General features: G+C 47.6%; 1 protein-coding gene across 1 annotated transcript in view; it reads right to left on the reverse strand.

Annotated features, from left to right (window-relative positions):
* Positions 1-421: 421 nt before the first annotated feature.
* The window catches only part of ITGB5 (integrin subunit beta 5), a 56953-nt gene continuing 44013 nt past the window's right edge, over positions 422-13361 (reverse strand). Inside the window, exons 11-15 of the mRNA XM_019007500.1 lie at positions 7042-7264; positions 6321-6424; positions 2840-2956; positions 1530-1696; positions 422-1008 (exon numbers count right to left, since the gene is read on the reverse strand). Of these exons, the coding sequence (XP_018863045.1) occupies positions 913-1008; positions 1530-1696; positions 2840-2956; positions 6321-6424; positions 7042-7264 (707 nt within the window). The 3' untranslated portion in view covers positions 422-912. The remainder of the gene's footprint in view (positions 1009-1529; positions 1697-2839; positions 2957-6320; positions 6425-7041; positions 7265-13361) is intronic.

Genomic DNA, 13361 nt, shown 5'->3' on the forward strand with positions numbered 1-13361 from the left:
AACAGCCCTCTGGTAAAAAGTCAGCAGTCTGGATGAGCTGCTGTGTGCTCCCAGCTGCTCTCCTGTAGCCACTTGGGCTGGACACCTACTTGCACACCGTAAGGATTGGGTGTTTATATTAATTTCCTCAGGCTAAACTCCCTTTTCCTTGGGCTCCCACCAATTTCCAATCTGTTTAACACCACTGGCTCAGAGCAGGAGATCCCTGAGGCACTCCCTGCCCCAGGTCAACACCAGTATTAAATCAACACAACTTCTGTGGCAGTCCCTGCAGCTCCAGCTCCATGTTTTATAGCCATGCTTTGACTGATAAGGCTCTATTAATAAATCCATCAAGCAGCACCACTGCTGCTGGCAGGAGGAGCAAGCTCCAGTTCTGGTGGAGGGCTCAGTAAAGAAACAATCAACTCTACTCACAGCATCATATATGCACAACTGTTTTATTTTCGGGTTTATATAAAAAAAAATCCTAAAGACTGCAGAGCTTTTTTATCCTAATTTCTTACACATATGGTTCCAAGACCCTGTTTTCAAGCTAATTCCCCCCTAACAACTTGTGATGGAGTGGGTTCCCCTGATTTTTGACCTAGTCACCTTTTCTAACGGGATATGTCTAAAGCTGCAATATGGCACTTGGTTCACTTAGTTGGCAGGTTTAATACATCTGGAAAGCTGGGGTATGGAGATGCACACGGCTCAGAGTCCATCAACACAGGCAGGCGTCCTGCCCTCATGTCTGTGCCTCCAGAATGAACCAGACTTTTCTCCTTACTGTGCAAATAACAGGCTTTGGTCATCGACCAGTCCCGTCGTAAGGGATTCTCGCCCCTGAAGAGAATCCCATCTTCAAGTGGGGAAGCAGCCCAGCCATTGAAGCAATTGTCCATGGCAGTGCCAGGCACTGAGACCCCTTCAGTCAACTGTACCATTGTAAGATTTGTTGAGCTTGTTGAACGTGAACTCTACGTTATGCGTGGAAATCGGCTTTCGGTAGAGAGGATTGGATGCCTTTGGAGAAAGGAGCAGACAAAAGAACAAAGATGAGGAACAAAGTCCATGTCATGGTAAAAACATAACAATTAGTTTGGTGACAGCACTGTGTTTGGCTTTGAGTTAACTGAACATATGGATCCAAAAGCAGTGTTGTTTATCCAGAGCTGGTCCACCAGACCCACCTTCCATCCTGCCTGCAGGCAGAGGCACTGCCCTCCAATGCTGAGCATCTCCACCCAAATCCTCCCAGAAGGGCTCCCTCACAGACCTGACCAATGTGGCTGCCACCACAGCCTCCCCTTCCAGCTCTGCTTGGAAATAGATGATGAAACCAAAGGCTGAGTATAGTTGTGCTAAGCATTTATAGCTTGCCTAGGAGAAGGCCGTGCAAGATGCTGGACCCTGAAGGCACCACAGGGTCTGAACACCTGCATCCTTAGTACCTGCCACCCTTATCCATCACTGCAGAGCTGTTTGCTGCCATAGCATCCTAATTACCCCCCCATACACCAGCAGCACCCCCAGCCCAGGCTCACCATTTCATATCTGGCACGGGAACGCTCGCTCTGGAACCGGTCGAACTCCCGCCTGTCGTGAATGGTGACCAGCAGCTTCCAGAGCGCCAGCAGGATGATGCCAATCAGCACCACGCTGCCAATCACTGCCAGCACGATGGTCACAGCACTGGGGGCTGAGCTGCAGGCTGGCAGTGAGGGAGAAAAGCTAATTAGCTCTGGTGTGAGTGTATCCCGGATCAGGCTACCGGGATGTAATAACTTGGACTGCAGCCACTGAGCAAGTGACCTCAGGCAGCACTAGCAGCAGTGGCTAAATTAAAAAAAGCAACAATACCCTCTGAAATCAAACTTTTTTTTTTTGTTGTTGTTTTTTATTAAATAAATTCCTGGCTAGAGGCAGGTCAAAGGGTCACCTCTCATGGATGTCACCAGAGCTGGGATGTCACGTTGTAGGGCTGCAGTGCCACTGTCCAACAGTGACGCAGTGTTTTAATGCCAGGTCACCCATGTGGGACATTAAGGTGCCTCTGGCAAAAACCAGCTCAGCTTCTCTCACACAGAGACAGGTGATCACTACAGACTTTAAATAAGGACATTAACTGTCAGCTAATCAACTGGTCTTTCAATTAAGTGCAAGCTGCAGCACAATTGAAATAGAACATGAGGAATTTCAGTCTTTCCCATATTGGCCTGTGCCTCAGAGGACCAGAGCAGATCACAAGAAACTACTGCTGGATGCTTGCCAGCTTGTCCTGCAACACCACAAGGGGTTTTCTTTGAGCAACTGCATTGCATATGATTAAAATAATGCCAGGAAGCACAGCTGTCTGCACAGCCTGTGCAGGGAACAGGGGAGGGGAGAAGGGACACCCAGCTCTCACACTGTCTGCATCAGAGCTCTTTAGCAGTGTGGAAATCCTTTGGTGGTGCAGGGCTTTCCCAACATCCTGACTCAACTGGCAGCCACACCAGGTGTCCTCTTTTGATGTTTTTGCTCCCAGGGACTTTATCTCCAAATCAAGCATGCTTTGTGCCTGCTTCTTTCTAAATTAAATAGGCTCCATTTAATTCAGCCTCCCAAAGCTCTTCAGCCACTTGCTGGCAATGCTGATGGCTCAGGTGCAAGGTTTACTCTCACAGCTCTTTTTTACTAAGTTAGGAGCATTTGGAACTGGGTTTTATCACAGTAAAACACTTCAGTTTAAATCACCCTGGCTTATCTGCTCACACATGCAGCCAGCCTTTCTGCAACCCACCAGGCTCCCCAGCAGCTCATCATCTCTGTCACACAGTGCTGTCAAAAAAGAAACCCAAGGGGGGGGGCTAACCTGGCTCCTTGAGGACAGTGAGGTTGGATTTCCCACTGGGAAGCTCCAAGTAGGTGAACTTCATGACACAGTTGTTCACTGGGTAAGCGCAGAGGATTGCATTGGGGTCATCCGTTTCTGGAACCAGATACAAGAATCACAGGATTTTCTATAAGTTTTTATATATTTTTAAAAAATCCTAAATACTGCAGAACTTTTGCACCCTAATTTTTCAAATAAATGCTTCCAACACCTTCTATTTTTTAACATAATTCCCCCCTAACAACTTGCAAAGATATGGGTTCCCTGATTCTGAACTAGTCACCGTGTCTAATAGGCTGTCTCAAGCTCCAATACAGCACTTGGTTGACTTAGTTGGCAGGTTTAATATTAGGAATTAGCACATCTCTCCCCTGCAAGATAAGCAGAGCTTTCCAGGGATGCCTGGGAGCAAAGGAATGGGGAGTAAGCCTGGAAAGAAGCACAGTTTGATCACAACTCATACAAATTGTAACTGAGCAGTGTCCAGATTTACTGCTTGAGAAAATGTGGCACTTGGCAAACACCGCATAGCAAACAGACTCAACCTCACACACACACATTCTTTCTTCATGCAAGTCTGCTTTGGCAAAAAATGGCGTTTCCTTCTTAATTTGCTAAATTTCTTGAAGAGTGGAAGGGAAGGGAAAGGGAAAACAAGGGGCACTGACTCAGGGCCAGCAGCAGCAGCAGCCCATGGCCAGCCTGTGCTCCAGCTGTACCGAATGGTTCCAGCTCCGGAAACGGCTGAGAAGTTTGTTTTTAAAGAGTGAGATAAAAAAGGAAAATGAGAAAGGGGAGGAGGAAGGGAGGAGTTTATTGAAAGGATGATGTGTAGATGTGGGAGTTGCAAGAAATGAGAGGACTTTCATTCCTGGGACCATGCGCTGTGTGTTTGTGTCTGACACACCACAGCACTGGACAGAGCCTGGTCGCTGTGAGGTGCTGCCTGAGGAAGGCTGCTTCACAGAAACAATTTAAGATTGAGCAAAGCCAACACCTAAGGTTTGCAGATCTAGCCTAAGGGGTGATATTGCAGGGACAGTGACCAGAGGGAGTTGGGGAAGCATCTCTGGCTGGGACAGGAGCACAACTCTGCAAGCCTGCAAGGACTGAGAGTTTAATGGGAGAGGAATTTGGGGAGCCAGTGCTGTTGGCTGGCAGACATGCATGACCTTGTCTTAGGCACCTGGAATTAGCTTTCCACAGCTCTTGTATCCATGCCTGTCATGCTGAAAAATTATTGCATTAATGGCCACTGCGATGCCAGCCCCTTAGCTCTCTCCTGTCTGTTTGTTTTTCCTTTCAATGCTTTTGACCTGTATCCAATTAAAAGATTAATACCTCCCATTTCAACAGCTGAGCTCAGATGCAGCTGCCCTTCTGGTGAGTCCTGACACGTTCCTGGTGTGGACAAACCTCAGCTGTTCCTACCCTGGGACCAGAAAACCTGCTCTATCTACACAGCGGTAGCAAAGCATGGAAAAGTGCTGATTGTTACAAAGCAAAGTACTGATTAGATTAATAGAGATAATACTTCCATGTTTCTTGATTAATGCCCTTTTGAGTTGAGCAGCAGATCTTAGTTCCTGCAGCTCTACCTGCTTTCACTCCCATCCTTGCACCATTATTTCAGTAAAAGATATAGTGATCTAAGTCTCAATAGTAATGATTTCTGTTGATCTTTACAAGGTTTCAGAGATCAGATGTCAACAGAGAGGTGTGAAGGCTCCATTGAATTTTCAGGTCCACTGATGTGTGCTGCTGCCAGGTTCAGCTTGGAGCAGGACCTGTCACGCTGCTCTTCTCACACTGAAAGCTCCTCTCTGGAACTGTCAGGAATGCCAAGGTAATACTGCAGAAGTGAAGGAGATCCTGCAGAGTCCAAAGCAAGGCATACAAGCCTCCCTTGAGGCAGCATTCTGGCTCATGAGTCCAATGACACAGCCTCTGCTCTACAAAGCTTTGAAGACCTGACTGTCATTTCCAGAGTCAAAAAGCAGCTGGGGTGTTTGAGGCTGTGCTCATTGCAATTTGATATTTAAGAAGGTCCCATCATCCTCTGCCAGGACAATACAGACCTATGTATTCTGTGACAAATATCAGCATTCTGCCTTTCAGCCTGGGACTTGTAATATGTGATAAATTATACAAAAGCACTTGAAAACCAGGATTTGGCCAAGTCTGCCTGTAAAGAAGTCCATAGTCCACAAGAACTTTAGGAATATTTTGCCTTACCTCTTTCTCTAGCAGCCCAGATCTCCAAGCCACAAAGTGCCTAGAGCTCCCAAGATCTCAGCACTATGTGCAATCTGACTGCAACAGTTCAACAGAAGCATAAGCGTAATTCCCAAAAATGTCTTAAAGCAGAAATATGGCTGGTTTTTTTTCTCTGAAAACCATGCAGGGGGCTGACAAACTACAGCCCAGCCTCACCTTCCAGGGAGCAGGCAGAACAAAAGCTGACTTTGGCATAGTACACTAACCAGGCAGGAGGGATGAGCTTTGATTCCCAATATTTGCTGGCCAGACAGGTATTAGAAAGGAGCTTTGTGTGTTTTGAACTTCAAGCCTGTCACAGTGTGCTGCTGCAGGTGCACTCCCTGCTAAACTGCAGGGTGAATGGAGAGAATGAGGGTAAGTGTCCCAAAGGGAAGGGTAGGAAACTCCACTGGTCATAATTTAAATGCTGGACACTGGATGTGAGAGGAGTCAATGGGAAAAACATCTCCTGCAGACAGCTTAGGAGGAAGTGGGGGAAAGGCTAAGCAAGGTGTGGGACTCCCACCTCTATAGACTAAGGAAGAGGAGGAAATGCCAGATGCAGACAGTAACTTATCCCTGCTTGATCTATATCCTTCCCTCCAAATGATACTGCTAAGGCCAAGATCAGGATTGTGATTAAATCTGTCACAAGTCTGGATCCTCTCAACTCTCCTAAATAGCAACCAGGGATTCCCAGAACATATCTTGAAAAGAGCAGGGAGAAAGTCATCTGCTGAGAGATGCACATGTAGGGTGACCTCTATAAGGGGACACAAAGGGCTGGAGATTACCAGGGGGACTTGTAGCAGTCAGCTCCACCAAAGCAAAACTCAGCTTTGCTTTCTCTTACAAGATCACTTCTTCCAAACTAAAACCTCAGAAGATTAGAAAACATCTTTTTTTGCGTGACACTTTGTCCTTCTGCACTCTCTCACGACTCATCTCATCTGTCTCATGTAACCTCATCCCACTCTCTTTGCTCCCTGCACTGGCAGTAGTGATTAGAAGTTACTTAAAATCAAAGAGTTTTTTACTTCAGTATGGACTACAGCCCAGAGAGAGCGTCACATACACCACACATACATACACTGCCTACACACATACATTTCTTTACAGGTAAGTCATAGTCTGGTTAAGAAGAGTTCAATGCCACAGCCACCAGTTCCCACCACCTGCAATCCTGCTGCTGCCAACTCACCAAGAACATCCACAGTAGTGATGATCTCATCCTTGCAGTGCTTTTGGCAGGTTTGGTTATCAGCCAGTCTTCCTGAGTTAAACAGCTTGCATTCAATGCAATCCCTGCAGGAACACACAGAGGGGAGGATTAAGCACACATCAGAAACTGCATGAGAGCATAGGGATTCAGCCCTTGAGAAGAGACTCCCTGGGTGCTGGTCTGGAGGCTGCACATCTGCACCACAAGGAAGGAACAGCTTCAGGGCCAAGCATCTCCGTTGCAAGGATGGATTTATTTAGGATTCAATGAAGGTGCAAAGCAGCTGGTAGGTTTGGGGTCTGTTTGCCCTTTGGATGTCAACTACTGCAAAATCCATTCTGCCTGAGATCAAGGCAGGTAGTCCTGCTTCTCTGTGCTAGTCTGAGGCACCTTCATTGCTGTGAGGCAGGGGCAGTGATTAAGATTCCAGTCCTCCCCTCCTCTACAGCTCTCTGCACCCAGACAGCACCTGAAATGATCAGGGACATGAATCTCCATGAGCACTAGGGCAACAAGACTTGTTGCTGCTCCAGCTGGGATGCTGGCAGGTTGCTCAGCATGGGCTCCTAGCAGCAGTAGGCTTGCCTGGAAGTGATCACACATTTAACAAAGCAGGAGTAATTCCTTAGCTGAAAAGTCACCCAGGAACCCAAGAGCTGTCCTTCCCACCAGTGAGAAATCCCTCCTGAACTGTGAGTACCTTTTAGTGCTACAGACACCTGGGCAGGTGGGACACTTCTCACAGGTCTCTCCGAAAGCCCCTGGCTCGGTGCACTGACACTTCCCGCAGACGCAGGCACCCCGGCCGCTGCACATCTGCCCATCGCTGGAAACACAGCTGTCTGTCTCCGTGGAGCAGTTGCAGTTGTCCCCGATGTACCCGGCGTGGCACTTGCACTCCCCGCAGTGACACTCCCCGTGACCTGAAGGTGACAGCAGGGGAGAGGTGTCAGCAGAATTTGGGGCCACCGATGGGTGATGTGGTCGGGAGGGTGCAGCAACCCAGCAGGAAGAGCTGCCAGAGAGACCTTACCTGGCAGGGCAACACAAAGATGCTGATGGGAAACATCTAAATATCAAGTTAATACCTACATTTAGCAGCAAAAAATACATACTCACTCCTCTATAGTTGCCCAAGACAAATGGGCACCTCCCCCTTCCTACTTTTGTATGAAATAATCTCTTCTTTCTCTGTCTATATCAAGAGATATTAAGAATGGAATGGATATTAAGATATTAAATGAATATTAAGAATGGAAATATTAAGAATGGAATAGTTCTTCCTTGCTGGTTTTGAGAGTTTAGCAGCAAAAAGCCTAGCAGGTTGCCCACCTCATAAAGTATTTCCTTCTCTTTCTTCTTAACAGTTTTACTTAAGAAGTTCTTTTAAAATTTTGAAAAAAAAATATCAACAAGCACTATTTCCTGTATCCAAACAAGAGCTCTGTGTCCCAGCCAGAGCCATGAAGATTGCTGGGGCCAGCTGAACCCCCCAACAGGGAGCAGCTCAGGGCAGCTCACAGCAGAACTCAATGAAGGAACCAATCCAGTAAGGTCTCTCCTCCACTGAAGCATTTCCTTGGAGCTACAGGGTTTAGTGAAGAGCTGAGAAAGACAACAGGCTCCAAGGCTGTCAGTGACAGTAGGTGAAGTGGCTGTCCACCGAGCAGCTGGTTTCAGAGATCCATCTGCTGGAGACTGCTCACATTCTTCCATGGCCAGTCCCTAGAAGGGATGCCTTTGCAGGCACAGTTTATAGAGCTCAAGGGTTTGTATACAGTGCTCATCAGCAACCTAATTACAGCTCAGCTTTTCCACTGGCAAGAGCCTTGAGCACCCCAGATATGATAAATTATATACATGCTCCTTTCACCGACACAAACCCACAGATCTTCCTGCCTCTCCCACTGTGCCAAGATTACCAGAGGCTGTGGATTGCCAAGCTATATCCCTTGCCAAAAGTCTTGGGAGCACCTTCTGTTTTACTAGGCATCTCATATATATCCCAGCACATCACAAGGTGTCCTTCTACAGCCTCCTCTGCACTCCCACCGTTTGCTTTGGATCCAGCCTGCATATTCAAACATTACTGGAAAAAGGAGATTATGTTTACAAGATCTCTAGAAGTGACCTCCTTCTGTGCCTACATCTGATGGCGATTAAAATCCCTTGCTCTGCTTGCCTTCACAATGACAGCCTTGCCCTTTCCCCAGATAGAAAGCTCCAGGTTTGAGCCCATGGACTCAGCTACATCCACAGCTGCTGCTGTTTGGGGGGAAGCTGCAGAGTGGGGACTCCCAGGACCACCACTCCACAAGGAAACCAAATGGGGTGTCTGACTTTTATTCACAATTAATTCAGGTGATTGGGCTCTCACATACAGCAGGTTTGGTGGCTCCATGGCAATGTGTGTCCAAAACAGCTATAAACTATGGCTTTCTTAAATGGCATTATTTCAAAGAATCCAAAGCAGCTGGCAGTTAGTAAACGTGCTCAGGCTTGAATTTGAACTGTGAAGGCCAAGAGAAGCAAGCTGATGGTATTCATATCATCCCTCAGCTCTCCTAGGACACCACAGAATGTAGCACAAGATGTGGACTCCAGAGGAAATCTGTCTCTGGACCATAAAATGGTTCCATTTTTAACAGCATCAGAGCTAGGTCATAGGAGGCTAGAAAGACTGCACATCCCTTCCAGCCCTGGGCATGCTGGAGGTGGAGCCTGAAATTACTGTCCTGGGGAAGGGAAATGGCCATTTGCAAATAATGCACCCTATTAAACCACTGTGATTGGAAAACTTAAGAAATATCATCTTAAAGGATGTGGTTTTGTTTATTGACGGGGATGAAGAAAAAGCCATTCTGCATGAGGATGACTAAGTGTGGGGTGTGAGCTTAAAATGTCATAACACGCTGACATGTGTTTCCTGCCTTGGCCACACTGGCCTAGTGTGCAAGAAGTCACTGGCTGAAGCTCATCGTGGTCAATGTGCCAAGAGCAGGAATTTCCATCTTGACCTTTGGTGGCAAAGATGCCACACTCCTGCAAACACCATGAGCTACATTTCTGGTGCCATCCATCTCCCACACAGCCTGGAGATGGACACAGTAAGAGTTGTCCCACTTCTCAACATCCACCTGGAGCACCAGAAGTGGGAATACACAAACAGAGGAGTCCCAGGGCAATGTGGCAGTGAGGCTTTTGGTGACAGTGACCCAGAGCTCTGATTTGCAGAGTGTTACCCAGTACTCCCATTTTGCAGCACAGTGTGCTGCCCGTGTCTCTTATACACATCTAGCAGAGTGTTACCCAGTACTCCCATTTTGCAGCACAGTGTGCTGCCCGTTCCCAGTCCCAGCTCTCCCATGGTCACACACAGTGCTGATGTGGCTAAGCAGTCTCTGTGCCATCATCCCTGCAGGAAACCTTCCACCACTGTGCCCATGATGAACTCAGTTTCACTTCCCAGTTTCATTTCCACAGCAATGTGTCCTCAAGGAGGGTGTGTTTCAAGACACCTCTGCACCAGCAGCATTCTCATGGTACAGGACATCATCCTGGACTTTAACTCCCTTGAACACTTTGGATTTGTACATTCTCTGTTAAAGCTGGTTTGTGAAGCCAAAATACATTAATTATGTTCTCCAAAAATAATAAGAAATGTTTTCTTCTGTTCCCATCTTTGAAATGAGACAAGCTTAGAAGTTTAAAAGATCCAAATCTAACTAGGAAATGAAATGCTCCCTCTGAATTTGATAACATCCTTTTCAGCCAGCTCCTGACCTTCTGGGGGGTTGGGGAACTAACACAAAACACATGTCAGGAGGCTGCAGAAACCTGCTGGGAGAGTGTGCAGAGGAAAGCAATGCTTTTGTGGGAGGAGAGCAGTCCCCAGACTGAGCTTGACCAGTCTGGGATCCACGGGCAGGAGCCATGGCGTGCACTGCTCCCAGGGACCCCACCAGAGTGGGCCGAGACTCACAGCCCAGCTGGTGCTTCCACCTCTCCCCATCCCAAAACACACCCACCCCACCGCTGTGCCCCAGCTGGGATGCACATCTCACTGTCACTCAGGCAGCATCTGCCAGGACATCCAACCATCCTCATTTCACCCCAGCTATCCCCCAGGATGGCAGCCACAGGCCAAACCCTCCCTGCCCTCAGCCTGGCACCACTCAAATGCCGCCTGGCACCCCCACACCAGCGCTGTTCTTGCTGTTCCCAAGCAGGATCATTCCCAAATCAGGATAGCAGCTTTTGGCAGAAGCTTCCAGCCTCTGACCCTGGTTTCATCCCAGGCTTCCTGACAGCAGGCTGTGACCCTGGTTGGCAGGACAGCCCTCTGCAATGACTGTCTGCCTTTTAGGAACTGCACCAGGAGGGCTGAAACTCAATGCACTAAAAGCTCTGTCACTATGGCTCTTCATAGAAGGTAGTTTTCCTAAAGCCTCCTACTTCTGGGGACGACAAAGTCATGCAAAAAATACCAGCTGTCTTTTGAAAGAAAAAATATGATCCTGGCTTTTATGCAGAGGTAGAAAAGGTTTGAAAACAAGCCCTCTCCAACACTCCTTTTTTCCCCATCTTCTAGAACATTAAACTGATGTGCCTAACATACAAGAAAAACAAGTCATGATTTTTAAGCCAGTTTAGTGGTTTCTGAAAATTCAGGAGGAGAAAGATCATACCATATTTTGTTCCCATTAAATCAAGCCACTTATTTTTGTGCCTTTGTGCGCACATCTAGATTCTGGGTCAGAATCTCCAAAAGGCTGTGCTTTTGTCATTTTTGGTTATTTGAACAACTAGTCTGAAATAGAAAAAAAACCCACAGGAAAAACAACGAAGAGAAATAAGTTATGGCAAGAAATTTCCAGATTCTCCAGTGTCATCCCTTTAACAAGCCCTGGCTGCTGTGCCCATCACCCAGAGAGCCCCAGTGCAGAAGGGGTCCACAACTGTGGATCAAAAACATCTGCTCATGAGAGAAGTCAAACCCTACTTACATAGGGCACTGCTTGAGCACCAGTTTGAGAACCAGACCAAACAACCTCTCAGCAAAAGTGCTTGATGTCTGGGGGAGAGGCTCTGTGAACAGCACATTTTGAGTGGGAGGGAGAAGGGCAGCAGAAAAGGCTTGGAACACTTAGAAAACATAGGGCTTTTCATTTGGGAAAGGGCTAGGTTAAGACACAGAGCCTGCTTAGGCAAATAAATCATCAACTTCCTCAGTAATTTCTTTCCAGGCTCAGAGCAGCTGGTGCTGACCATCAAGAGGCCAGGTAAGGCCAGGCCAGGCAGCCTGCCCATGGCACAGCTCAGGCCCACAGCACTGCCAGATGGTCGCACCCACAGGGACCTGGGGAGAGCTCCAGAAATTTTGAACAGCGGGGATGGGTTTAGGATCCACCCCCTGGGTTATGCCAGTCCAGCAGGGAAAACAAGGGTGGCATGTTGGCAGCAGCATCCCCAACCCCTGCAGCCCACTGAGCATAACAACCTCCTGGTGCTAAGGAGGCTACTACAGAAACACAGACTGAAAAATGTCAAGGGTCCAAGGTTTCTGTGTAATCTGAAATTCATCTGACTGCCTCCACTCACACCAGGACAGAGCTTGACCATACTTATTTATTCACAATGCAATACTGAAGCAGCAAAACAAACACTAAGAGGTTAATAAGAAGTAAATAGTGCTTTTTTGAATGTTATTTACAAGACACCATGGATCTGTACATCTTCCCATTGCAATGGATATTTATATCCTGAAGCATATGGGTTTAACCAAGATTTCAGTCCCAGCACTGGGCTCACCGATCATCAAAATCGACATTGAAGATGCAGACTAATGAAACCAAAGGTGAAGGAAGAAATGTGGGCTCCAGCTGCTAATTCAGCCATGGGTACCACAAGAGCCATCACCAGCTGGACATTACTGCCAGCATCCTCCACAGTGCAGCACTGCCATTACAAACACCCCCCTCAGCACTCCAGTTTCTCACTCACTTGGGAATTTCTGGGTTCAGTGAGAACTGGGCAAGGAAAACATGGTTTTGGAAATTGCTGTTTCATGAAGGCAGCTGAAAGCTATCCAGGGCAGGCGGATTTCCTGTGGCAGCCCTGGCCAGTCTTTCCTCATTTTCCTTCTCTCTGCTAAAGAAATGGAACTGAAGCTGAAACACAACCACGAGATACATATGATGATCCATCAGAAAGCCAAAATGGGCAGTGAGAAGTCATTTCCTGACAGAGATCTAAAGCTGCATTTCTTAAAATAAAGCCTTCCCTTTCCCCCCCCCCCAAGTAAGCTCAGCACTCCACAAATCCTTGACTTCTACTCAAATGACTCCTCAGCCAAGCCTGCTACATGTTGCCTTTTAGATGGAGACCCAGAGCTGGGAATTGGAGCTTTCAGGTCCTGCTGCCAACTCTGTTACTGATGCAGGGAGAGCTATGGAGCAAGGTCTGCTGCCAGATCCTCCCAGAGGCAGAGAGCTTCATCCTGAGTGGGGGCAGCTGAAATGGATGTCCAGGTTTCCTTCAAGCCATGGGCCCAAACACCATCCCACCACTCTGGGCACGTGCTCATCCTTGGCTTTGTCACCCCCTAAGAACCTGACTTGGAAGGCACTGCAAGAACTGCCAACAATTCATACTATTCCTTAAGCCAGATCAGAAGGGGGTGGTGTGTGTGAATTCTCTGGGGTTTTTGCCCCTAATATGTCTCCTGCCAAACCTCTAACTCAGGAAGGGCCACTGTCCCTTCCTATCAACCTCAATCTGTTCACACGCAGGTCTGTTCATTGGTCTCCCATGAACACAGCAACACCTCTCCCACAGCAGTGCTCCTCTCTGCAGCCCCTCATAGCCTTGCTCACAGATGAAACCTCCCTGAATGCAGATCTCTCCATTTGTTTCCTTTCTGCCCAAAAAACCTGACAAATAAAACCACTTGACAAAAACCCCATTTTCCACTTGGCACTCCCAATCCTGCCCAGCTACCACCAATACCCACAGGTCCAG

Source organism: Parus major, chromosome 7 (assembly GCF_001522545.3).
Source record: "Parus major isolate Abel chromosome 7, Parus_major1.1, whole genome shotgun sequence".
Classification (NCBI taxonomy): Eukaryota; Metazoa; Chordata; class Aves; order Passeriformes; family Paridae; genus Parus; species Parus major.